This window comes from Symphodus melops (genome assembly GCF_947650265.1).
Source record: "Symphodus melops genome assembly, chromosome: 4".
Taxonomy (NCBI): Eukaryota; Metazoa; Chordata; class Actinopteri; order Labriformes; family Labridae; genus Symphodus; species Symphodus melops.
Window position 1 is genome coordinate 26,886,387 of NC_136694.1, and position 24,050 is coordinate 26,910,436.

A 24,050-nucleotide genomic window follows, 5' to 3' on the forward strand; every position below is an offset into this window, starting at 1 on the left:
CCTTTGCAAACCTACACGACATGTGGGGCCTCTTGCTTCCCTCCCTAATTAAAGAGTTAAGAAAGTTGTGTGTGTGTGTGTGTGTGTGTGTGTGTGTGTGTGTGTGTGTGTGTGTGTGTGTGTGTGTGTCATCAAAGTGAGAGAAAAGACTTACTTTGAGTATGATGGGCGCTCCTGGCTTCTGCTCCAGCACACCTGTCAGGCTGAGGGGCTCCAGGTAAGGGTTGGGGTAGTACACAAAGCTGGTGTTGTTGTAGGTGAGCAGAGCCTGGACGTTGTTGAAGACGAATCCAAACTCGTCGACGTGTTTGACGGTCTCCTGGTCCGCGGAGTACTCCGCCTTCAGCGAGGGGGCGAAGCAGCTGATGGTGGTGGTGTTCAGCACTTTGCACACCTGGAGGGGAAGGACATCAGATGTTACTACACATGATACAGAACGTACAGATCCAACAACCTCACTTCAGTCAGATATGTTTGAGCAACCTGGTTATGAGATGATTGTTTTTATATTTATGAATATTTTAATCGTATTAAAGTAAATAACCAGCTCGTCTTTGTGGTGTCAGCCTGTGCAGCTTTATTTAGGATATCACGTCTGCCACAACACTTGCAGTGCCTCCTCGTCCATATGAGTGTACAGTCCAAGGTCTGCCCTCCTTTGTTTCTCCTTTCACTGTAGATGTATGACAGCTGCTATTCCACTTTAATTACTGCGCCGGCATCCCAGAGGTCATAGATTAATTGAGAACATTTATACGCCTGAAATTAAAAACTACAAACTAGAAAACACTGCATAGACCCTTATATACTTACTTCCTTGAAGTGGTTAACAGAAAATTCCCAAAAAGTGTTTGCCATTTTTACAATAAAAATTACCTATGCTATCATCATACTATATCTGTGTGCTCCCCGGTTCTTGAAAAATCCTCCTCAAAATCAAGCGGAGCCTTTTTAATTCCTTCGCTTCAGGCCAATTTCTAAGCAGCTTTTTTATCTGGGGTTTCACAGAAAGTTGTTTGGAGTCAATTAAATTCCAAACACTTTTAAGTAATTCTAGTTATGTTTTGGAGATCAGTGCGATAAATAGACTGCCCTCATTAAATTCACCAATGACCCTCTTTTAGCTGCTGATTCAGGTTAAAGTTCAGCTTTAATCCCTTTAGATCTCTGTGCTGCCAGTGACACTGTAAAACATGCAATTTTAATGACTTGCTCAAATTCAGCAGGGACAGAGTCATTACCCCGATGTTTAATTGGCTCAGGGTGTACCTCACATACTCACTGTGTTGTCTGCAGATAAAAAAACAGGCTTGTTCTTCAAACACATTACATTTGAATCTACCAAATATTCAGTCGCGTCCTCTGAGTGTCTCCTTTTTCTAATATGTTCAGACCCAAAGGAACACAGCTACACCCAATGACAATCCATTATGATAGCATGAATTCAACTTTGAGGCAGCAAGTTTAAACTTCTAAAACCTGGCAAGGTCAGTGGCAGCAGGCTAAGCCGGTTGACCCAGACGTCCCCCTTTCCTAGCAATTTTTTTCAAAAACCTTTTTTGGGGGTTCTGGGGTTACTCTCAGGCCAGATGAGATAAAAGACCCGTCCATGTACTCTAGGTAGAGGGGTCTCCTCCCAATAAACCCTTAAAAAAGGATACACCAAGTATGTATTCTTATCAGATTCCTGAACCTCCTGAACTGGCTCCTTTCATTGTGAAGAAGCAGCAGCTCCACCCTGAGCTCCACACTATCTCTGAGGACGAGTTCATCCGCCCTTCTGAGGAGACTCATTTTGACTCCACTTGTATCTGTGATGTCATTCTTTTGGTCCGAGCTCATAACTACAGGTGAGGGTTGTAATTTAGATTGACTTGTTACTTTTGAAATCCAAAACAAATCAGGAGCATCCTCTTGTATTTTTTGGGGATTGTTATAGGTTATAATAGGTTAAGTGTGCCTCGAACTAATATTAAGATCTGTGGTTGGATTCAGTCCACAAACAATCTGTACTCAGGTAAGATAGGGTAACAATGGATGCATTTAAAACACAATAAAAAAATGGATGGATGGTTAGATGAAAGGATTAACGGGTGGGTGGCTGGATTGTTAGCTATATGGATGGATGTACGGATGAATGATAGATAAAAAGGTGAAATAGTGGATGGACAGATGGATTGATCAATGGATGAAAGGATGGATAGTTGGATGGTGGTTGGATGAAAGGATGGATAGTTGGATGGTGGTTGGATGAATGGATGACGATAGATGGATGGATGGTGGTTGGATGAATGGATGATGATAGATGGATGGTGGTTGGATGAATGGATGATGATAGATGGATGGTGGTTGGATGAATGGATGACGATAGATGGATGGTGGTTGGATGAATGGATGACGATAGATGGATGGTGGTTGGATGAATGGATGATGATAGATGGATGGTGGTTGGATGAATGGATGTTGATAGATGGATGGTGGTTGGATGAATGGATGATGATAGATGAATGGTGGTTGGATGAATGGATGAAAGTGTAGGTAGGTGGATGGATGGATGTATGAACGCTCATATCTGCAATATGAGAACGGGTTTGTGGAAGGAGTTCAGAGACTTCACAGCTGGAGGGGGAAAAATGCTGTTATAGTGTTATCCTTCCATTCGCGGTAGATTTTCACTCAGTGGTTGAAAATGGATTTCTTTACAGTTATGTTGATCTTTCTGAAGTTCAAGCCAAAAGTTTCCTCCGAAAGTTTTGACCCTGTCTGGAGTTTTGGATCCTCAGGCCAAACCCTGACAGGTCCAAAGTGGAAACTTAAAGGCTAAAGGTGAGCAGACTTTAGCCATCGGGGCTGCAACACATTGCAGCTATCAATCACTTTGAAGGGACCTGCCGGAGGAGCTCAGGCAGGCAGAATCAGCACCATAAATCACCTGCAAAAAACCTGGGTTATACTCTGGTGTCACTTTTTAAAATCTCATTTTGGAATGAGTCTCTCTGTGTGCAGCCTCTTTTGAGCAACGTTTATTTATGGCTTTATGTTTGCACTCACAACATCCCTGACATTTCAGAAACTATGGCCTATTATATTTCAAGCACTTGTTGGTCAATTTGCCGCTTCTTCCAGAGGCTGTCTGGTGCAGAGAAAGGTTATTATTCTTGACTATGTTCACACTCAGTTCAACAATATTGTGTTCTAAAAACTAAACAATCTCTTAACTAAACTGTCATTAAACCTTAAACTGTATGAATGCTTTTGACTACAGATGAGTTTGTAAAAACTCCATCACACTGTGGAATACTTTGCTATGATTGATCAAATTTTTAGTTCTTTTAATTTGTGATTTTATAAACTTTACTTCTCAGACCTCTGATGTGAGAACCAGGCTCCTGCTACCAGCTCAGTTCTGATCAGGCTCTGGAGGATTTCATGCAACCACATCTGTCTGCAAAAAGGTGTGTGTGCTCCATTCAACCTGAACTCGTTTACTATGGTTAAAAAAAAAAGAAAAGAAATCAGGGCAGCGACAGTGGTGAAACACCTAAAGAGCGTGCCACATTATGTGACTGTGGATCAGTGGTACTGTGGAGCTGGTCGGGGGTTGGATCCCCAGCTCCTGCAGCCACATGTTGATGTGTCTTGAATTGCTCCCACTGCTGTCTTTAAATTAAAGGTTTTTTTTAGTCAAGCAAGTTAAATCCTTTTAAATCAATAAAAAAATTATTTAGATGTTTTCAGCTTAGCCGTGCTTGTTTTGTATTTTCCCCCCAATAACAACCTGCTTTCTGTACTTTCATCCCTTAATTGCATTTGTGTTGCTGACTTTCAACAAAGACCAACTTCACTGTTGCATCAGTAATAAAGCCTCATCATTAAAAAGATTGGCAGTATATTCACAGTTGTCACACTTACATTGACAGATTCATGGCCGGCATATTTGACTCGGACCCGCGGCTCCTGGACTACATCCAGGTTGGTTCCAGTGACTGTCAGGGTGGTGTGTCCGCTGCCAAGAGGGAAAGAACGAGTTTATCCACAAAAACAAGAACACAGTGAAATGTGCACACATATTAGATCAGGACTCAATTTGCATGTGGCCTGTATAGGAACACATGCTGCCTTTTTGAGCGTTATTATATGAGAGTGACGGCTGCAGAGAGATCAGTCTTTTTAACTTGCAAACCAACACTTTGGAGGGAAGCTGCATCAATGCAGATTTGAGGAGGTATAGCTGGCACAGAGGCTCGCGCTTTGTTATTGGTCAGGAGAGCCAGATCAAACGGGGAACCAGCTGGCTGCTATTTTATATTCATCCATGATTGTGAGGCTGGCATAGCATGAATACAGGTGCTGCTTGTTTACATCTCTGTGCTAGATGTGATTAAAACAAACACGACGGTCTAATTGTGTAGAAGCCATGCTGCGGAGTAAAGCTGTAGGATGTAGTTGGAAAGTGAGAAGGAGAGAAAAAGAATTAAAAAGGAAACATGAGGAAAAATGGCTTAAAAAAAAGAAAAAACTGGGCAGGATAGTGAGCTTGACAGAGTGCCAATCCTTCTCTTCTCACACTTCAAAGGCTACCTAAGCTTGTAGGGCCACATAGTGAGGCTGCACATTCATGATGAGGGCTCTTGATTGCAGATCCACAAAGCTCCTCCTGTCACCCGGCTGAGGGCCAGGGTGTCTCTCTGAAGTCTAACCTGCAGGGATGTAGACCTGGGTAATCCCACCTCGTACCACATAAAGTCCCATCTTTAATTCAGGGGAGTACAGGTAACTGGAGAACTGTTTATGCAGCAGACTGTCCTTGTAGCGCCGGCAGCATCACTCACATTCATCAAAAATGTGTACAAGTGTCAGTGAATCGAGCACATTTTCATTTCTTTATTTACTGAGGACACCTTGTGATTACTTATTAGAGGACCTTGAATTAACAAAGCGTCACGATATGTGAATTACTCTCAATTACCATTTTTTTATTCTACTGGATAGCGCCTTCATAATTACTCTAATATGATAAAAGTAAAGTTAGAAGTGAACAGAAATTGTCTTTGTCTGTGTTTTGCTCAACATGCATTCACTTGTGTTAATGAGTTCATACTGTATGAGTCCAATACCTTCTGCACGTTTCTTAAAACAATACACATTAGAAATTCTGGAACTGCACCGTAACAAAGTCCCTCCTGCACTGATTTGTACTTTCACATTGCATCTGATATGGAGGGATATTGGTGGTTCGGACACCTCTGTTACCTCCGTTAGTAGATCAGTGGATCGATTTTGCCCCGCCATTACACCTCAGTGTGCTTCACGCTGCAGACGAGGCGTGACGGGGGGTAAATGTCCCGCCTTGAAATGACAATGTGTCAAGGGCTTTTGAGTCTCCAATTAAACAGTGGCAAATGTTCAACACGCAAGCTGCATTTTGTTCAATGACATTGCTTCCTCTCATATCAGCCAATGACTGTTTTCTATTAAAGATCAACCTCACTTGTGTCTTGTAAAAATGTTACAGCCCTGTTAGTACAGCCAAGTTTATCCGCAAATTTGTCTCATCTTGATCTGAATGATCTGAATGATCTGAATGATCTGAATGATCTGAATGATCTGCAGTCTGCGTCGAAGCAGCGATTGCAAATCACTTTGGGATTTGCAATAAGTTAGAACTTAATTAAGTTAGAACGTCTGTGACTCTGTGTGGGGTGATGAGACAACACAAAGCTACATTCAAGGAGAAGAGTTGGAGTTGTTATAGACGCCCAAACAGGGAGCGACTACGATACTTACACTTTAAATCAAGTCGTAATCTACTCTGTTGATTGTTTTGGCTGCCAGAGATACATTTGGTTCAATGGCGGCAAAGAAGAGAATTTGGGGTAATTTATGACGTCACCACGTGAGCATACACAGTGAGTTTGATGCTTGTAGACACTATAACTCTGGTCAGAGTACAATGTTTGTTTTTGGGAATATTCCACAGTGGAAAAGTCCAATCAAAAAAGTCGATTTGTGCAGTATGTGATCCTTCTGATCCGGGCTCAGTCAGGTAAAGAAGTATAAATAAAACACATTTTAATGTTTTAATGATGTCAAAACAGGTGAATAGTCCATCTCTTTTTACGATAGCCCAAAGTTACTTTCTCAAACTTTTTCTTTGTCCAGTCGAAACTTATGATGAGCTCCTGTCAGACAGTCTCGTGTAAAGCTTGTGTTTAATATTTAAACAGACTTGCTGCTCAGACTTTCCGCAAAACATACATACAGAGAACACAGCAGAGCAGCTTCAGGTAGAAACTGTAAAGTTTCATTTTAAAAAAACGTCTTCTGCTCAAACCGATGTTTCTGTGAAAGGAGTCTAAATCACAACCCGATAAAACTTCATGCAAACTTCTCCACTTTTAAGAGATCCACCAAATCCTGGTTAGTGGAGCAAAAGACTTCAACCCAAGTTTGTAGCTTTGTCACTGCTAAGTGTGACGTACAGTACCCAGTTGACTCTTTCATTTTCCTTTTAAACAGTTTCAATCTGTTATTTAGATAAAAGTGTTGCAAACTAGCGTCTGTTATAAACATTATGATACCAGCATTGGATGGCTGTTTTCAGTTTGCATGCATATTGTATCTGTCCCTATGAAATAAACAATGAATGTATCAAATAAATAACCAACTAAAAAAGGGACAAATATTTACATTTACCAACAAATGTTTGTCGCATGAGCCCAGGGCAGGACTGAAAGAGATCATGAATTATCAAAGCAGTCAGTCCTTTCGGCACACAGCCGTTAAATATGTTATTTTGTATCATTTCTTGATATAACTCGACTGGGCGTTACCTGGTAATACTCCACAGGGGTTCAATACGCTGGACTGTGGGGTCCTCTATGTACTCGAAGGCCAGACTCCCTGGAACCCTGGCCCAGTCCACACTCAGACTGACCTGCACCGGGCCGGCTCTCGTCACAGACGGAGCAGAGAAGCACACGATCTCTGACATGCTCCTCCTGGTGGGAAAAAAGAAGAAGAAAAGGTGATGGAGTAAAGCTTTGGATTGAGACCACACCGCTCGGTGCTGCTGCTCGGTGGCATATCTCTGACTTCACCCAGACAAGAGCCCTGCCCCTCTATACACGAGGAGAGGATTCATTATAGACTGTCCCATCTCCTCCTCGTTACAGACACATTAGGGATGAACAGTGTAATTAGAGAGCGCTCCAGCTAATGGCTTCCTCTGCTCACCCTCCTGACTCCTGCCATGTGAGGCTTTTTGAACTTTAAATAGATATCTATAAATACACAGAGAACAATATCTACCGCTGTGGGTTTCATCACCTTGTCTCCGATCATTACTAAGACTTCCCACTTAATGAAGGTTCATCTAATTGTATCTAAAGTGTGCTGCTTTAAATAGAGTGATGTCTTCCTGTGTTATGCAGAGATTAGAGAAGGCTTTAATATTGCTGGAGTTATTCTCAGTTTAGTGTCTGTGGGAATCTGGAGTCCAGAGGAGCGGAGGGGTGAAGACAAACTGTGTGTGAGAAGCTGATGCAGATAAATCTGCATTGTTTCTGATGACCAATGGGGGGCGACTTTTCTGGTTGCAAAAAAAAAGTTCTAATGTTTTTAAAGTTTTAATGTTTTAGTTAACAAGGTCCTTTCGAGTCTCAGTCTCTGTTTTCAGATTTTAGTTCGAGTGTTCGCATCGAGCAGTGTTTTATTGGCGATTGTAGAAAGACTTCACAGCATTTCACCCACAGGTCTTTTTCAGGTGATCATTTTTTTAAAGTTTGTGGGAAAACAGCTTGTGCGGAGAGCAGAACGAGGTGGAACTGACACAAATGTAGCTTGTTGTAAATCTTTATGAAAACACAACTGATGATCAGAAAGCTTCATATCTGATTCATTGACGTTTGTAGACTAACATTACCTGTTTTCATACAAAGCCAATGCAGTTTTTGTGTTTTTAATATCTACCAGCACTTTTTGAACACCATTCAGCCTCACAGATTAATCAACATTAGAGGGGCGGGACTTCTGATATGAACTTTTTCAACAAAGATGGCGGCCTTTTTTGGAGGATAAGATTTCCAAGTGTAGAGTTTCTGCCAATGCCTGGACACAATCCCTTTTTCGTTGTTTTCATCTTCTTTGTAAAATGTCCTTGAGTAAAGGTAGCAGTCACTACCAAGGGAATCTACTATTCGCACGTAATCAGCACTCTGAAATTGGGCACTTAGGCTAACATAGTGGACACAGTCTTTAACCTTCTAGCAAGATTAGAAACATCGACTTGCACGTGGAAAAGGGAGTTCTGGAGTCCTTCACTGCCAGCCTGAATAACCCCAAGAAACCTCCATTAAAAAAAATGTTCTCTACAAGACACTTTTTGTTGTTTTCAGTGAGGGAAAATGTCATCATTTGAGAGCGAAAGATGATAAAACTGATTGTCAACAAAAGCAGGCTGTCAAACAGGTTACACAGGAAACAATGATTATTTAAATCACCAGGATTTATAGCATGAATTCACACATGACATCACGGTGGTTTCATGCACTTCCTCCTCTAACCAACTCGTGGTTTTATTACAATGTTATGTTATTATCAGACTCACCTGTACAGCTCACAGGTCTGATTTCCAAAGTACACATTAACAGTGCTTCCAGCGCCCAGGTTCTCCCCGACGATGGTGACCTTCGTGCCCCCGGATTCAGGTCCTCTGCCAGGAGTCAGGGCCAGCATCGAAGGAGTCTGAGGAGAATGAAAATTCATTAATGTTTCATTCAACACAGGTCAAACACGGAATGCAGTGTGTCTTATTAATGATCTGATTCTGAAAGCGTTTCTTCCCACGGCGTTGGCTGGAAAGAAACTCAGTGTTACAAAGTCAGGAAAAAAAGAGTGTTAAAATGAAGATGGATAAAGAGCTTCAAAAACAGAAAGTTTAATGGAATGTGACCCCCATTTAAAATATTTTTAATAACACTGCAAGAATGTAGAATGGGCAAAAGTAATGATGTATTTAGTGAATTTCTTCCCTGTCGATTAAAAAGGAAATCAGACAAGTTGACTGATCCTGAGGTATGAAAAACACCCAAATACGGTTTAAATGGAGCTGATTGATTTACACTGTCCAAACCATATTGTGTGCAGCCTTTCTGTATATATATACACACACATGTATGTATGTATGTATGTATGTATATGCAAACAAGTTCCAGATTACATTATTTACATATTAAGCAATACTACAGTTCTGTTGGGCAGTTGGCCCATCAGAGAATAAACCTTCATAGAGGCAAATAAGGAGGTGAACAAACATCTGGAATGACCTCCAAAAACACAATAATGGACATCATAGATATATAGATATAGATAGATAGATCGCCAAACGCATATAAACAAGATCTCATTTTGTGTTTTGCAGGTTTGGGAAGTCGGGGTCCCGAGGGTCTCACAGAAACCCTTAAAATCAAGCAAAATAAAAACAAAAGCGTGTTAAAACGTTAAACCTTCAATGCACCACTTTGCTATGGGACATGTAGACATAGCACACTGTTTGATGCATGTGACAGTGTTGTGTTTGTTTACTGTAGCAGTCTATAACTTGTTGATGAAGCATCCTGAAGGGTGATACAACTCACAGCAGGGAGGAGCTTTTCCATGGTTGTGCACACATTGAGGGCTTTTAGAGAAGCTACGAGTTTTTAGATGATTAACAGACGTGCATTGTCTCCTATCACAAACCTGAAGAAGGCGTGACGGCGAAACACGCTGTCTGTTTGAAAATCTAATTGAATAAAAAGAAGGAATAATTCTGCCGTCTAGTGTGCAGCGACTCTTCTCCTCTGCTGTCAAGATGATGTTTCCTGCCATCACGAGCACCAACACATAAGAAGTGAGAGTGCTGTGCACAGGGCACACACGTCTGTATGATTCAAAAGAATGAACGTGTTATTAATCATTAATCTGGGCAGGACTGAGTATGATGCAATGAACAACTTCTCTTAGCTCCTCAAACTCTGAGGGACTTCAGCGCCCCTGGTTCTTCCTCAGCTTGTTATTTTGTATGTTGATTTGATCAGCTGTGTGGATTTCTTTTTTTGAAATCAGGATTCTCATTTTTAGCCTAAATCATTGCAAACATTTCCTTTAGAGAAGATGACAAGATTATAGTTTTTCCAGAGTCAGATTTACCACAAAGGAGTAGAGCTGTGTGGACTGTGCGCGTAGTTCTGGTCTGCATTCCCCGACACACAGCTTGACTGGACCGGGTGCACTTCCTTTAGGAGCCGCAGCCATCTCACAAACAATCCTGACAGGATAAAAAAAAAACAAACAAACAACACAAATACCTGAATCTCAAAGCAGAAAAAGGAAAACAGTGTAATGCATTTAGGTAATAATCTTAACACACAAACAGCAGAGTGCTCTGTGTCACATCTGTAATGAATCGTGCAGGGGTGAAGATGGCCTGTGCCGGCCGCGGTGATTGAGGCAGACTTTCATACAAGTTGTGGGTCAATACGGCGGGCCATCTTTCTTCCTAATGGGAAACCTATAACAGCAATATAACTCAAATGATAAACTGTCCCCCCTCCTCATCTCCGGCACCATCGCCACCCACCATTACCTCCGGTTGCCATGACAACACTGAGGTTTCTTCAATAAATCAGTATTGCCTGTCGGGTCAATAAGATAAAGTGCGCCATGAATAAGTCATTATAGCAACTGACCCAATGCTGAAATTAATGGTTGTAACAGCTGTAATGCCATGTTTTAAAGCACTGTGTGTGTCGAATGAATGGCCCTGCCGAGCGCACAGAAACACTGCGTCCCTCCGATACAATAAGAGCACCCAATGAATCGTCTCTGCCCGGCCCTTTTATTCATACATCACCAGAGTTTTCCAATTTTCTGCTGGTATGTTCTTTTTTTCTCTTTTTACAAGGATATAAATAAAGTCCCCGCAGCCTGAGCCCAATCGCATTACATGGCTGTGAGAGAAACACATGGCTAACAGATTGTCCCTCCAGTCAGCGACATGCAGCGCATTTCAATTACAGCTGGGCTGACAGCCTCATAACCACGACGACACAAAGAAGACTGTCTCTTCCTTTGGCTCCGAATGCACCAGAGCAATGCAAAGCCCTGCACACAATCCTGCAACCTGACGAGGCTTCACAGGGAGAGGGCTTATTCACACACTGTGCAGGAGGCTGTGAGCATATTCGAGTGAGGCAGAAGAAGAAGAGTGTCTGTTGTCTTTTTGTGCATCTGTACAGTAACATATACGTACAGTACATTCATAATCCATGTGTCTCTGGTTTAAGGACGGGTGTCTCTTACTGTTCTGCAGTGATGTATCCCTCCTCCTGTGGGGTGCACCGTACACCCGCCACCTCCACGTTGCCCTGAAGCTCAGAGAACAGCAGACCCAAGTTCAGGCCCTGGATGGTGACCAGTGTGCCCCCTTCTCGAGGTCCTGATACTGGGCTCACCTGTAAGAGAGGGATGAGAGCATGTTAGTCTCATGAAGACAGAGATGATAAGAGTTGGTAAATGTACTGGGAATGATCATCCCACCTGTCAATCACAGGAAGCAACACACTGAAAGCATCCCCTGGTTTATTGAAAATTAAATTCAAAATGGAAAAATCATTAATGATACGAGCATGAAGATGTACTGAAAATGCTTCAAACCTGCAGTTGAGGTCTTTGAACTCATGAGGAAATGTTTATTGAGGGAAAAAAATAAATAAAGAGGAGGGTCAATCCTTCATTTGCTGTCTTAAAAGTCTTCTTTTTTTTCCCATTCACACCCAGTAAGACCAATCCAAAATAAAAGTTACATAAGAAGTTTAAAGTTAAGAGGGTTTTCATAGATTTCAAGTCAGAGAGGAATAAAAAAGGCATGGTTAAATACTTGCCATGGTCAGAGTACTCTCACAAAAAACTCTTTTTTAGATTCTCTAAAGCATCTTTTGTAAGTCAACTTGCCGACTCTGCATGATAATCGCTCTTCACACAATGGGTGTTTGTAAACATTAAGTACATTTACCTGAACTCCCTGTGAAATCCTTTTTTTCCCACACTCGCCGGGTTTATTTAAAAAGCCTCGCAATCCACTATGATTCAAAACAAACTTTAATGAATTATTCAGTGAATGCGAGAGCCTTGAGAAAAGCATTCAGTGAAAAGTTAACCATCCCAGCAGGACACCTTCAGACCTGCAGCGCAGAACGGGAGCAATGTCGGAGCAACGCTCCCTCCACTCGCGAGCGGAGCAGGACTCGGTGGTCGATTCATTCTGCTGCAGCTCCTTCAGAAACACTAATAACGCGACAGCAGCATCAAAGGCTCGCGGCTCTTTGAAGTGGGAGAGCCTTGCATCTCGGTGCCTGACCCACTGTGCCTCATTCACCAGGATGAACAGGAGTTTGTGACATAAAAGATCCATCACCGCTCTCCAAACAAACTGAATTCGTTTAGCTGTCAAGCACTTTCAGTATGCAGCCGGCGAGGGAGGAAAATGTGAGATAGTCTCAGGTAAGCAGTTACTTGGGAAACGGGGAGGTCAGTATTTGATGTTTGTTTGAAATGCGTTGGCGTGCTGCTTTCTGATAAACAGAATAAAAAAGAATGTGCCAGTGAATGGATATTTATGCTGTTCAAAACTTTAAATCCCAAAGCTCTTACAGCCAAACAACAAAAAGAAATAAAGGAACAAAGCTAAACTATGCTCGTATGATGTGGAAGAAGCCTCAAGTCTGTTTTATTAACAATAAATCAACATTATGTTGAGGCACAAAACTCTCCAACTGTCTTTAGGTGTTACTTTCTGCAGAGTGGGCAGGTTAGTCCTTCAAAGTCAGTAGGGAGGAGACTCGACTGGATGCAGCTAAAAGGCACATTTTATGGAGAGATATTTGTCACACGTTCCACCGAAATAAAAAAAATGCATTTTTTATTTGAGAGTGTCATTTATTAGATTCAAGTCTTCCTCAGTGATTACAGTCCAAACAGAGAAAAACAGAAGATACTCGCAGCGCCAGTTCTGCTTACCAAAAGTGTCCCACTATGTGTTTCACATTCCACTTGAGCCGGGCTTCTTAAACATTTAAAGTTTGGGTATAGGTTGAGATCGCTTCAGTCCCAACACCTCTGATGATTCGCATAACCAGATAAAACTGTGAGACTATGAGCGTCAGCTAGCTTAAGGGAAACTTCTGAGGGAACCAGCTACGAGTTCAATTAGTCTTTGGCCCCCACCTGTATACCCAGGTCAGATGACTGATTTGCATGTCCATTGGCTACCTGTAAAATGCCTTGTTTCAAATTTTGGTCGTATACTAAAAGACAGTAGTTTCCTGTTTATATTCCCAGTAAGTAATTTTTAGTGCCTGTTTTAGCTAGCTAACGTTAGCATCAACATCATACTAGCCTACATATTACAAAGAGCCTTAAAGATGCACCCTGTAAGTAAAGGTAGTGCTAGCATTAGCTGATTATTAAGGTTCGTCTAAGGCTTTCCCTGAGCTCCTGGCTCCAGAACGTCTTCATGGTGCCAGCTTAAACTTCAAATTTGAGGCCTCTGAGTAGAACTGTTGGCTGCATCCATTTCTTACATACAGCCTGTGGTTTCAAAGCAGAACAGATGAAGTAGATCAGCTACGGTATCAACATTTTCATATTGGTTTGTCTATCAGACTCTTCAGACATTCTTACAGTTAGCTACAGAGACTCACGTATTTAAGTACCCCATATGTTAACACTTGATGTTTAAACTGACTGACTATAAGAATGACTAACAGACCCACAGGCCAAACAGACAACTCACCTCAGTGATGCGTGGGTTGGTGCACTTGACGTTCCTGGCAGAGAGGTTGAGCCAGCGGCTGGCGTAGGGGGAGATGGGAGGGCAGTGCTGCTTCATGGTGCATCGGCCCTCGCCGCTGCACCAACCACACTGAAACTTCCTCTCCGCCCGCAGACACATGCCACAGCTGTCTCGCTGGGCGCTGCACTTGTAGAGGTTCACTGAGGGGAAAACACGCAGAAGATATCCTGTGAGTAAGAATGACGGGATTCTGCATGATAACATGTATGTTCCATACTCCATCGCAGCTATCAATAGGTTCAGTAATCAGACTGATCGGAGCCAAATTCAACGTGGTATACATTTTTTTTAATTTAGGCATAAAACCTGAAACATCTGTAGTTTTGAATTTTTTTCAGACTAGGAGGCAACACTAAAACCAAATTCTGTATTTTAAATGATATTCTCTAAAATTAATACAATAACACTTAGAATATTATGTCTGGATTTACCTACTTTACTTCAGGGGTTAATAAAGTATTTCTGATTCTGATGGTTTCAAGTTTAAAGAATGAAGCCACAATGCATTGTGGGCAGTTAAGTATGACACACTGGCCAATCTAGTTTTCATCTGGCATTTTGTATGCAGTATGTACTGTATACTATATTCATAAAACACTACATTCTCAGTGTTGTCAAGTAGTTGTGTAAGAACTGGAAATCGGTTTTGGTCTCAAGACCACTTTTTGAAGGTCTCTGTCTCCTCTCGGACTCGAAATCATTTTTACTCTGTCTTGGTCCATTACATTACAAAGCAGTTCAACCCATTTCAATTTGAAGTTGTCACGATAACAGGAACATTGTTGTTATTATTGCTTGTGAATTTAAATCAAATCCATACACGGCATGTTTGAATGAAGAAAAGGATGCCAAAGGAATCCCATAGACCTTTCTTTGAAGTCTGCCTCTTACATCCTCCCTCTTGTAAGCTGCCTATATTTCTGCCAATATAAAGTAACTCACCGCAGTAATGACAAGGCCTGTTAAAATTCATGGCCATCACTCCTTGACTGGGAGGATGTATTTTATGTTCTACCCACAACGATAACTGACAAACACCTCTCATGGCATGATGATGGAGAGGAAACCAAACTGAGCAAATCTGATGATCCACCGTTCATCCTCCCCCCCTCCCACTGCCTCCGGGGAACACAAGTGATTGGGTGCTTTTTGTTAACACTCCCAGCTATTGTGAACTTTCTCCCAAGGCCTTTTTGAAGCCTTGGTTTGATCTGTATGACCCATCTATCCCCCGTGGATTGAGTACTTTACAGTTCTCTGGCCTGGCAGTGATGGATGGCAGAAGCACCTTTAATCTTCTCGGGATTGTCGATGATGAAATTGCCGTTCCATACGATGGAGAGGTCCACCGGCAGGTCGCTGATCCTCACACCCTCGTACATGTACTATAAAGCAGAAACGGAGAGTGAGCGGGTGTGCCGTAAGTGGATCCAGAATGAGAGAAAGTCAGGATAGAGTACAGGGAAAAAAAAGGTACAAAGAGACAGAGTGGGGGGAAAATAAGAGGATGAAAGGGCAACAGGGAGACGAGGCTTTTAACCATCTGTCATTTCAGCCATGCTTGTCTGCTCCTCTCCTCCTTGACATGTAGAGACACAAACCCTGGCTGAGGTGGCCGATCATCCACATCTGAAGAAAATGGCCTTTTCATTTATTGTCACAGTGTAGTAGGTTTGCCTCGCATTGTAATTTAGCCTGTCATTTGCATCGTGTGACTTAAACTCCGAAAGAATCTCCTGCATCCTTCCCAAAGTCATACAGTGGGTTGAGGAATGTCACATTAATGCTTTTGAAAACTTTCCAAAGTCTGACAATATCTAATCTCAAAAGCCATCTAGTTTGAAGACCATACAGCCTTCAGTAGGGTACACTGATGTGTAGCATTTTCTTTCTGTGCCAAAGACTTATTTTTTCTGGTTGTAGATTACAGTCTGTGAAGCAGCATGATGCACATTAAGAACCTGAGAATTCATATACAGATGTCTGTTCAAAGACATCGATATAAGCTAAATAACTGTCAGTTAAATCGGAGCTTGGACTTGCGTAAAGGCTAAACCTGCAGAAATCTTCGTGAACACTACTCACATTACAAACGTATACAAGAACACTTCCAACATTAAACCTCGTGCCCCATGCTGACAGATTTTGCCTTCATTTGCAGAAATCAGATAAGAGAGATCTGCATTACGCAACGTAACTTTCATAACTTTTTCTGCATTCATCCAAAAACTCTAAGTGTTGGCTAAGAGTATTACATTTATGCTTTGCGGACACTTAGATTTAATCTGCAAACCCATCAGCCATCATGTGACAACAATAGCTTTTGAGAGTGACAACCAATTTTAAATGGCCTTCGGTGTAGCCAGCAGTCATTCGGATAGATTAAGATTAAGATTACGCGTCTTAAAAGATAAGGTCATATTGAAGTCATGGTTGTCTTTTTGACTTGAGCTGTTTTGCTTTTCATGTATTTTCTGTCCTTGTTTTCATTCCTGCCTTCTTCCACTTCTTTACTTTTCCCTTGTCACCCTCACTTTCGCTTTCCTCTGCTTTCTCCTCAGTATGCTCCACACCTCGGGCGGTATTCAGTGACGTACCCCATGTACCTTGCCTACAGAGCAACCAAGCTGTGCGCCTCATTTGACAGCTGTGAGAGTCCCACAGGGAGTGTTTGAGGTCATACCGAGCTGTTCTGGCACTGCACGCTGGTGCTGTTGAAGCGCAGCGCCGTGACACGGTGGCTGACACCCTGCACATGCACGACGCACTCATAGCCACGCTGGCCCGACTGCGGCTGCGGAAGGTTTCGGGCCCTCAGGGTGATGGGTCGGACCTCGCCGGCTGGAATGAGAATTTCCCCGGAGTGAAGGAGCTGAGGGCAGTTCTGTTATAAAAAAACATACAAACAAACAAACATAATTGAACCATTGAGAGAAATAAAAACATGCATGTTTTCATGCTTTTTCTGCTGTTCTGCCTCAATATTACTCATGCATAATGTATGATAAGTATTTGCATAACTAGTTTATTTATATTTACATAACTACTTTCTATACTAGTTTTTGTCAATCATTTCATTCCTCTATGATTGTGGGCTGCCGGCCCAATGTTCTGTTCTTTGCTATGTAATTTGTGTTAATACATGTGAATGTTTATATAAACCTGCAGGAGTCACGTAACCCCGGGATTAATGGGGCAAATACACATAAATCCAAACTGAATTTGCATGTTAATGCTAAATTATTTCCTCTCACAATAAAACCACATGGCACATTATCAGACGTGTACATGCTAAATATCACAAGTCTATTTTGTTATACTTTTAGTTTTGGGTTTTTTCTGTTCTGCAATAATATTGATAATAATTTCTGTCGTTCAGTAAGCCTCTTAAAACCCAACTGTGCAGTGAGAATAAGTATAGCTGATGACAGATGGTCATCCAAACAGACTTACACTGTTCATTAAAAACTTACAAAATTACATAATACTTTGCAGTGATGTGTATTCAATTGCAGTTCACAATCTGTAGCCAATAATATTTTCATTTTATTGTACATTTTTGTCAACATAAGTATGGGGTTAAAAAGTTAATAATTATGTGATACTCTCTGTCCACCACAATGTTTCCAACCCGGTAAATAAAACGGAAAACATATTAAACTCCTGTTAAATTAAGTGAAATCAGTCAAAGAAGAATGAAACCATGAGTCACAGCTGTATGTAAGTATAAAAGTGTTCATTAGCAACTGTTAGCATGCTTAAATGCACTGAAATTGTGATAAACACCTACCTAGCAAAGGCATGTTAGCATGGCAACATGACCTCCACTGTGCATAAACACAATCTTGTGGCGTAGCTAGCATGGCATTAGACTTCTATTCTGAATCACAATTTGAAATAAGTTTTACATTTAATTTATAGATTGATCTCTAAAATGTGAACGTTTTTGCAGAGAATAAGTGAAATGTTGCTTATTAAATTTACACTTTAAATTAGTAATTCAAATAGTTTAATAACTTAACTTCAGTTTATTGTTCCCTGCATCCATGCTAATTAGTACAATGTTAAAATACAAACAAATTGAACTGTGAATGGGAACACATCTAAAGTATTAGAGTTAGTATTACCTTAAAAGTTTGCATTGCTTAATAACGCATGTTAGCATACTAATGTTAGCACACTTTGCCTGTATCGTTGTGATGCAGCTAGTACGCTAACACACTAAAATCACGAATGAAAAATATACAGACACACTCGATTAGCATCAGCATGCTAGCATTATTCTATAAACATTTAGCGACGACTTACTTTAGTGGCATTTATTGCCTCAGTTAACTGCTGGTGGGGTTGGAGTATTAGTCTGCTTGTTTTTTTCTGTCGCTTTCATTATATTTGAACTTTAACCTACACATTTTATGTAACGGACACTGTAAACAATAAATTAAACTGTTAGCCAGTATCCAAAGGCAACAGAACTTGGTTGAAGAACTTGAAGTTGCTTTGCTTTGAATTAACCATGACCTTGATGACTGAGAACCTACACAAACAGCATTAGTCAGTATCGTCTTTAGATTTATGTTAATACAAAATACCTCTGAGGCGTTGACTCTGCCCTCCTGGAACGAACAGCTGCTAGGGTCGTGGGTGCACAGGTTGCGGTATTTACACCAGTGGCAGCGAAACGTGCTGTTGACACAGGACAGACACCTGCAGGACACAATGAGCACATTAATACAGACTGCAGAGTTTTAACAATACCTCCTATAGCCTATCGATCAATGCATTTAAACAGCATGTACCAAACAACAAGAATCTCTTTTTCCCCTCTATGTGTTTTCTAGTCAGTCATAAAAAGAGCAGGTGTTTCCCAGTTTCTATGAAGACAAAATGAATGGTTGTCTTTTTCTAACAGGTGACAATAAATGACCTTAAGCCCAACGTCAGGACTCAAGTGTCCTTGCAGCTCTTTTAAACTGCTGTAAAATGTACTTTATCCGCAAGGACAAACTGCATCCTTGTTACTGATTTAGCGCAACCATGAGTATTCATTATGTCATATTTTTTACATTTCATAAAGCAGTGGTTTTCTTAAATCAACCCTGTGACTCTGGATTTAATCCGAAATCCAACAGTGACAGTATCAATTTATTATTTGATGTTTAGAAGTGCACAACTTTTTTGGCTCTGATTCAGTGAACTGCAGCCAATGGTCAGTTGCGGATTGAAGTTCTTCAACAACAATGGGGCTTAATCACTTTTTTTTTGAAGGGGAGGAAATGGGCATTATTTTGATGCATCTCTGGGTGAAGAAATAGGAGAACAGGCAGGGATGATGCACCTTTTTTGAAACACCAAACAGCACAATTGGAGAGCCGAAAATTGAATATGTTCTCTCTCCTTTGGGGCTGGTGTGGACTCTGCTGTGTATAATAGAGGTGTACCACTGTGCAGAAAACAGATCAGTGCACTATCACAGTCTGTTCCCTTAAACTCAGTCCTGAAATAGGAGAAACCATGAACAAACTAGAAAAAACACTCAAGCAGTGCTCCAATACTGCAGCTCATATCAAGCTACAAATGCCAATAAATGTAGTGCAGCACCATTAAATTTTGATATTAATTAGCCGCCCAGGGCCAGTGTGGACATAAAAACGTGTGCTTGTGTGTAAGAAAGAAATTTGGGGGCTGGGTATTAATAGAACTGGACTGGCAGGGAGCTGCAAACACTGGATAATTAATTATGGAGGTTTGATGCTGAGGTGATATGGGGGGGTCGAGGGGAGGGGGGTGGTGGAGGAAGAGGTGCTCGGTTCGAAGTGTGTTTGGTCTGAAATATTAATCACAGGAGTTCGCGGGGTCACTCTGCAGCTAATGGATGCCGTATTGGTGTGCAGCGGATGTGATGAGCTTCCCACTGTTTCTCTCTAATGGCTTAATCTGGTTATACTGGGGCATTCATGTCGCAGTCAAAGAGCATTTTTGAATAGGTGGCATGTGTATCCACTGCGGGCTAATTTCCTGAGTTTGGCTGTGAATACAACATCAATCAAATGTTGGCTCCCAGGGTAGACTTACTGAATATCCATCTATTAAGCTTGTGTGATGCAGTATAATTCAGATGAAGGTTGTTAAAGCATACATGTTCACCTGTCAGATGTATTACAGCAACACATTGTAAGCACACATTTCCATGAATTTGTTCAGTTTTGTAAACTCTGTGAATCTATAAAGAAGAATCTTTAAATAACTTATTCTAGGGTTGAGTTACTGTGACCATATTTTGGTAATACATCTCACAGAAGCAGAGTTATATTTGTGTTAGAGCCAGCTGTCTGTTGTCTGCTAAAAAGAAATGTTTGACATTTATGAGTGAATGAGATGTCTTCTTAATGCGTTATACAGATTTTACCCAAAGCAGAAAGGAATCTGTGAGATATCAACTGCATATAAGCAAATGTGTTCAGTCAGCAATAATCAACGTTTCTGTTGTATTATTATCTGACCTCAGACAAAATAATCCTTTCAGATAATCCACAGTCCACTTTAAATTTATATATTAGAGACAGCTATAAACCTAACAAACATTTACAAGAAAATATTGACCACCCGGTATGAGGTGAGAGTAGAGAAGTAGTTGGTCAGATATGAAGACAAAAGTAAAAAAAACAGTGTGTTTAATCATCATAAAGCTCTATGAAGGCTGTCATAGTAAACTGCACTATGTCTGAAATGTTAATACATCGGTTCACTGCAAGGTGAAACATGTCATCTATTTAATCAATATTTTACACAAGTGACTGCAGAAGTTGTCAAAAGACGTACATCTGATGTCAGTGAGACTCTTAGTGCAGTGTGATTCTAAACTTGGCCCAGTGGTCGTTTTTTTTTTTTTTTTCCATCCACTGATGAGATCACTTTTTCTTGTTTTAAATGGCAGCCAAAGACAAGTCCAGATTCTTGTATCTAACTTGGCATGCCATTAGCCCTTTTAGACAGCCGGTGAAACATCCACATCTTCAGGAAAGGTCATGCTGTTCAGTGTTATGAGTAAATTATTTATGATATTTGAATTGTAATCTTTAATACAATACTGTATCTGTAAAAACCAATCAATGTTTAGATACCAGTGCAACAATAATGGATGTCCCAGGCACCAAGTATTGGGTAAAAAATATTGGAAGCAAACAGATGCACTCTGTCTTAATGCATTGTACTTAAAAGTTGCCATTGTTTTGTGTGCAAATGAGGCAATTTTTGATGGACTCAATCCTCTCCTACCATCTAGTCTTTTTACAACGATTATAATTTATAAACTGGTGGTATTAAAAAGTATCAAATCACTGATTTTTTTTTTTTTGAAAACCTTAGCACAAAGACAAAGTGGCTGGGTGGTGTCTCTAAACCTAGCAGCATAAAAAGACCTAAAACCGTTGTCTGCATAACTGAAAAAAAATTGTTTTTGTTCATATCCCTTGCCTTCTAATCCTGTTGTGCCAGCATGCTGTTGAATGGTTGAAAAGTGATATTTTAAAAAAGAGAAAAAAAGCTACTCTAACATAATGGTAGTTTCCATGGCAGCACCTTAATCAAAGAGCCACAGTATTTAATGACATATTCTTTGTTTTTAGCTTGCCCCATGATAAGTCCATATTTAATATTTCATCATACGTACAATAAGTTTAAATTGAATTTGCATGGTATGATTTGACCTTTCCGTTGCTTTGTTAAACTGTCTCATGTTGCAGTGAAATCTCATTAAGATTTTGATTTGCAGACCGTACTTAAAGCCGGCAAAGGCTGTCTGCCACAGTAACTGTCATCCTTTCTAATAAGCTCCAGCTTCGTAGCACTGTGAGCACTATTGTTATTCAGATAGAAACACCCTTGTCATAGTTTACTCTTACATAAATAAATATAGTTTGCATTAGCATAATGGCTCAAAGTCAAAGCACTTTTCCTAAACAGTTAGGAAGCTTATGTATTGGCAGTGTCGAAATAGATGAACATTTAAATGAAGCCTCTCTTTAATTTACATTATTTTATCTACTCTCAAGGCACCAAAGGAAGGCTAAAAAAATCAAAGTTGTCTTTATGTATTGTATCTAGTTAATATAATTCTGCAGCAGGGCCTCTTGGGATAGACGCGAGTCAAAAAGAGGTGAGTCTACCGCTTATCTTTTTCGGGCTCCGTTGGGAATGCTGGCCTACAATGAAGCACACTAAGTCGCAGAAGTATAGCCGCTTTGTTAGGAGCATTCTGTATGTAATAGACAGGTTTTGGAGGGGAATATGTATAAGGTGAGGCATTAAAAGAGTATAAATCGTTTACAAATGAACCGAGCACTTAAAATAGACTGCTGAGCGTTAATTACATGACATCAGTGGTTAGCTGTGTTTACAGCTTTGAGCAACAAGCCCACAAACTGCCAGTTTAAGCCAAGTCGAAACAAACAGGCCATGGCGAATGCATCATGTTGATTCAAATGAAACCTGACAGATAAATTGAACTCAGAGGTTATCTAACAGCCGATCTTAAGTGGAGCTGCGAGCGTCACTACATCATTGCCCTAAATGAAGTTGTGCTCTTCCATTTATTGAACAAATCAAAGGCTGGGAGAGAGAGGAGAAGGCTGGAGGGGGGACGGCTAGACTCACGTTTTATGTGTGCTGCAGTTGTAGAACTTCACCTCTGTGCTGGCCACCATTTGGCCCGTCTCTTTCGAGTTCAGACGAAGCTCCACGCCGGCCCAGTCTGCGTGAGAAGCGGCAGAGAGAGAGAGAGAGCATAATGAAAGGACGGAAAGAGATGGGAGTGAAAACAGGGGAGAAAGTTAAGCGAGAGAGAGGAAGAGAGAACAGCGTGAAGGGAGAGAGAGAGCGGGAGAGGGTGGATGAAAGGACGAAAACAATAAGCGGAAAGAGGAGGTCAAAATGAGAAAAAATGCCTTAATACTTTTATCACATTTCTGTAAAGAGCCACCTGGTGTCTGCGTCTCTGCAGGGGCACGCTGCTGTTGTCGTGAGAAAAACCTTCAGTCAGAAACTTCAATTGGAGGATTAGTGCATATGCTCTGTGAAAATTTGACTGCTCCTTGGTACTTATCAAACTTTCTGGATAAACAGAAAATACAAGGTGGTCCATCTGAGAAATGGAGGCAGTTTTTTATGTGTCTGGAATGTTAATGTTTTATTCACCTGACATTGACATCACCCCTGTCTGTAAATTCAGATAATCTTTACTGTTTAATAGGGGGTTTTTTTTTCAAACTATATATTATACAGTTATTATATTATTATATCTCACCTTGTCCCTCTGGGATCTGAGGGACCTCCTTCCCAGCGGGGGACAGACACATCACCCTGTTCCCGTTGACGTGACCCTCCACTTGGGCCTGCTGGCCGAACGAACAGGTGATGCCAGCAGAGAGGTCTGGAACATTATTCACCTCAAGCAGAAGCTTAAAGACAAGAAGAACGAAGCGACTCGATTTAAGCACCGTACATGAACCACTAAACTCCACCAGGCTGTAAATACTTAAATTTTAGCTGTAAAAAAGTTACATTATAATATGAGCTCTAATTGGGATTCCTTGTTTTATTTAAGACAGCCTCAAGTGGATGCTCAAGGAACTGCACTCTTTTTTGAAATATGCTGATCCTTGAATTAAAGGGGAGTTAGCCTCTCAGCACTGCAGTGAGAAACAGTTAACTCGGAGCTGTAGACTGTTAAGCTCATTAATTAGAAGTCTACATATAAAAAGCACAAAAGATGACTGCAGGACGTTATTGCAATTAGAGAGAAATAAAATGTAACCTTCCCGTAAAAGACTCATTAGCTGTTTTTACAATTCTGTTGTTTGAAAGGATCAAATAATTGGATAATCAGATTGTAAGTGTGCTAAAGGAATGCTGGACATAACAAGGCTAGCTGCTCGCTAATGTATGTGCAAAGTTCAGTTCACCCGCAGCTAGCAGCAGCTTCATAAACTATTGAACAGACAGATACGAGAGTGGTATTAATCCTCTTGTTTAACTCTCAGCAAAGAAAAAAAGAAAGTGTTGTTTTTTTTATGCTGAACTATTTCCTTGAGCTAATCCCTGCTCCTACTGTACTTAAGTCCTTTATGCTCTTGAAGACTGCACAAAAAAACAGCTG

At 40.9% G+C, this 24,050-nt stretch overlaps 1 protein-coding gene across 1 annotated transcript in view; it reads right to left on the reverse strand.

Annotated features, from left to right (window-relative positions):
- The window catches only part of LOC306822672 (plexin-A2-like), a 98,618-nt gene that overhangs the window by 22,726 nt on the left and 51,842 nt on the right, over positions 1-24,050 (reverse strand). Inside the window, exons 7-18 of the mRNA XM_079341825.1 lie at positions 23,199-23,352; positions 22,550-22,646; positions 18,487-18,601; positions 16,578-16,778; positions 15,183-15,279; positions 13,835-14,034; positions 11,344-11,495; positions 10,192-10,309; positions 8,609-8,745; positions 6,834-7,001; positions 3,913-4,006; positions 155-394 (exon numbers count right to left, since the gene is read on the reverse strand). Coding sequence (XP_079197951.1) covers positions 155-394; positions 3,913-4,006; positions 6,834-7,001; positions 8,609-8,745; positions 10,192-10,309; positions 11,344-11,495; positions 13,835-14,034; positions 15,183-15,279; positions 16,578-16,778; positions 18,487-18,601; positions 22,550-22,646; positions 23,199-23,352 — 1,773 coding nt within the window. The remainder of the gene's footprint in view (positions 1-154; positions 395-3,912; positions 4,007-6,833; positions 7,002-8,608; positions 8,746-10,191; positions 10,310-11,343; positions 11,496-13,834; positions 14,035-15,182; positions 15,280-16,577; positions 16,779-18,486; positions 18,602-22,549; positions 22,647-23,198; positions 23,353-24,050) is intronic.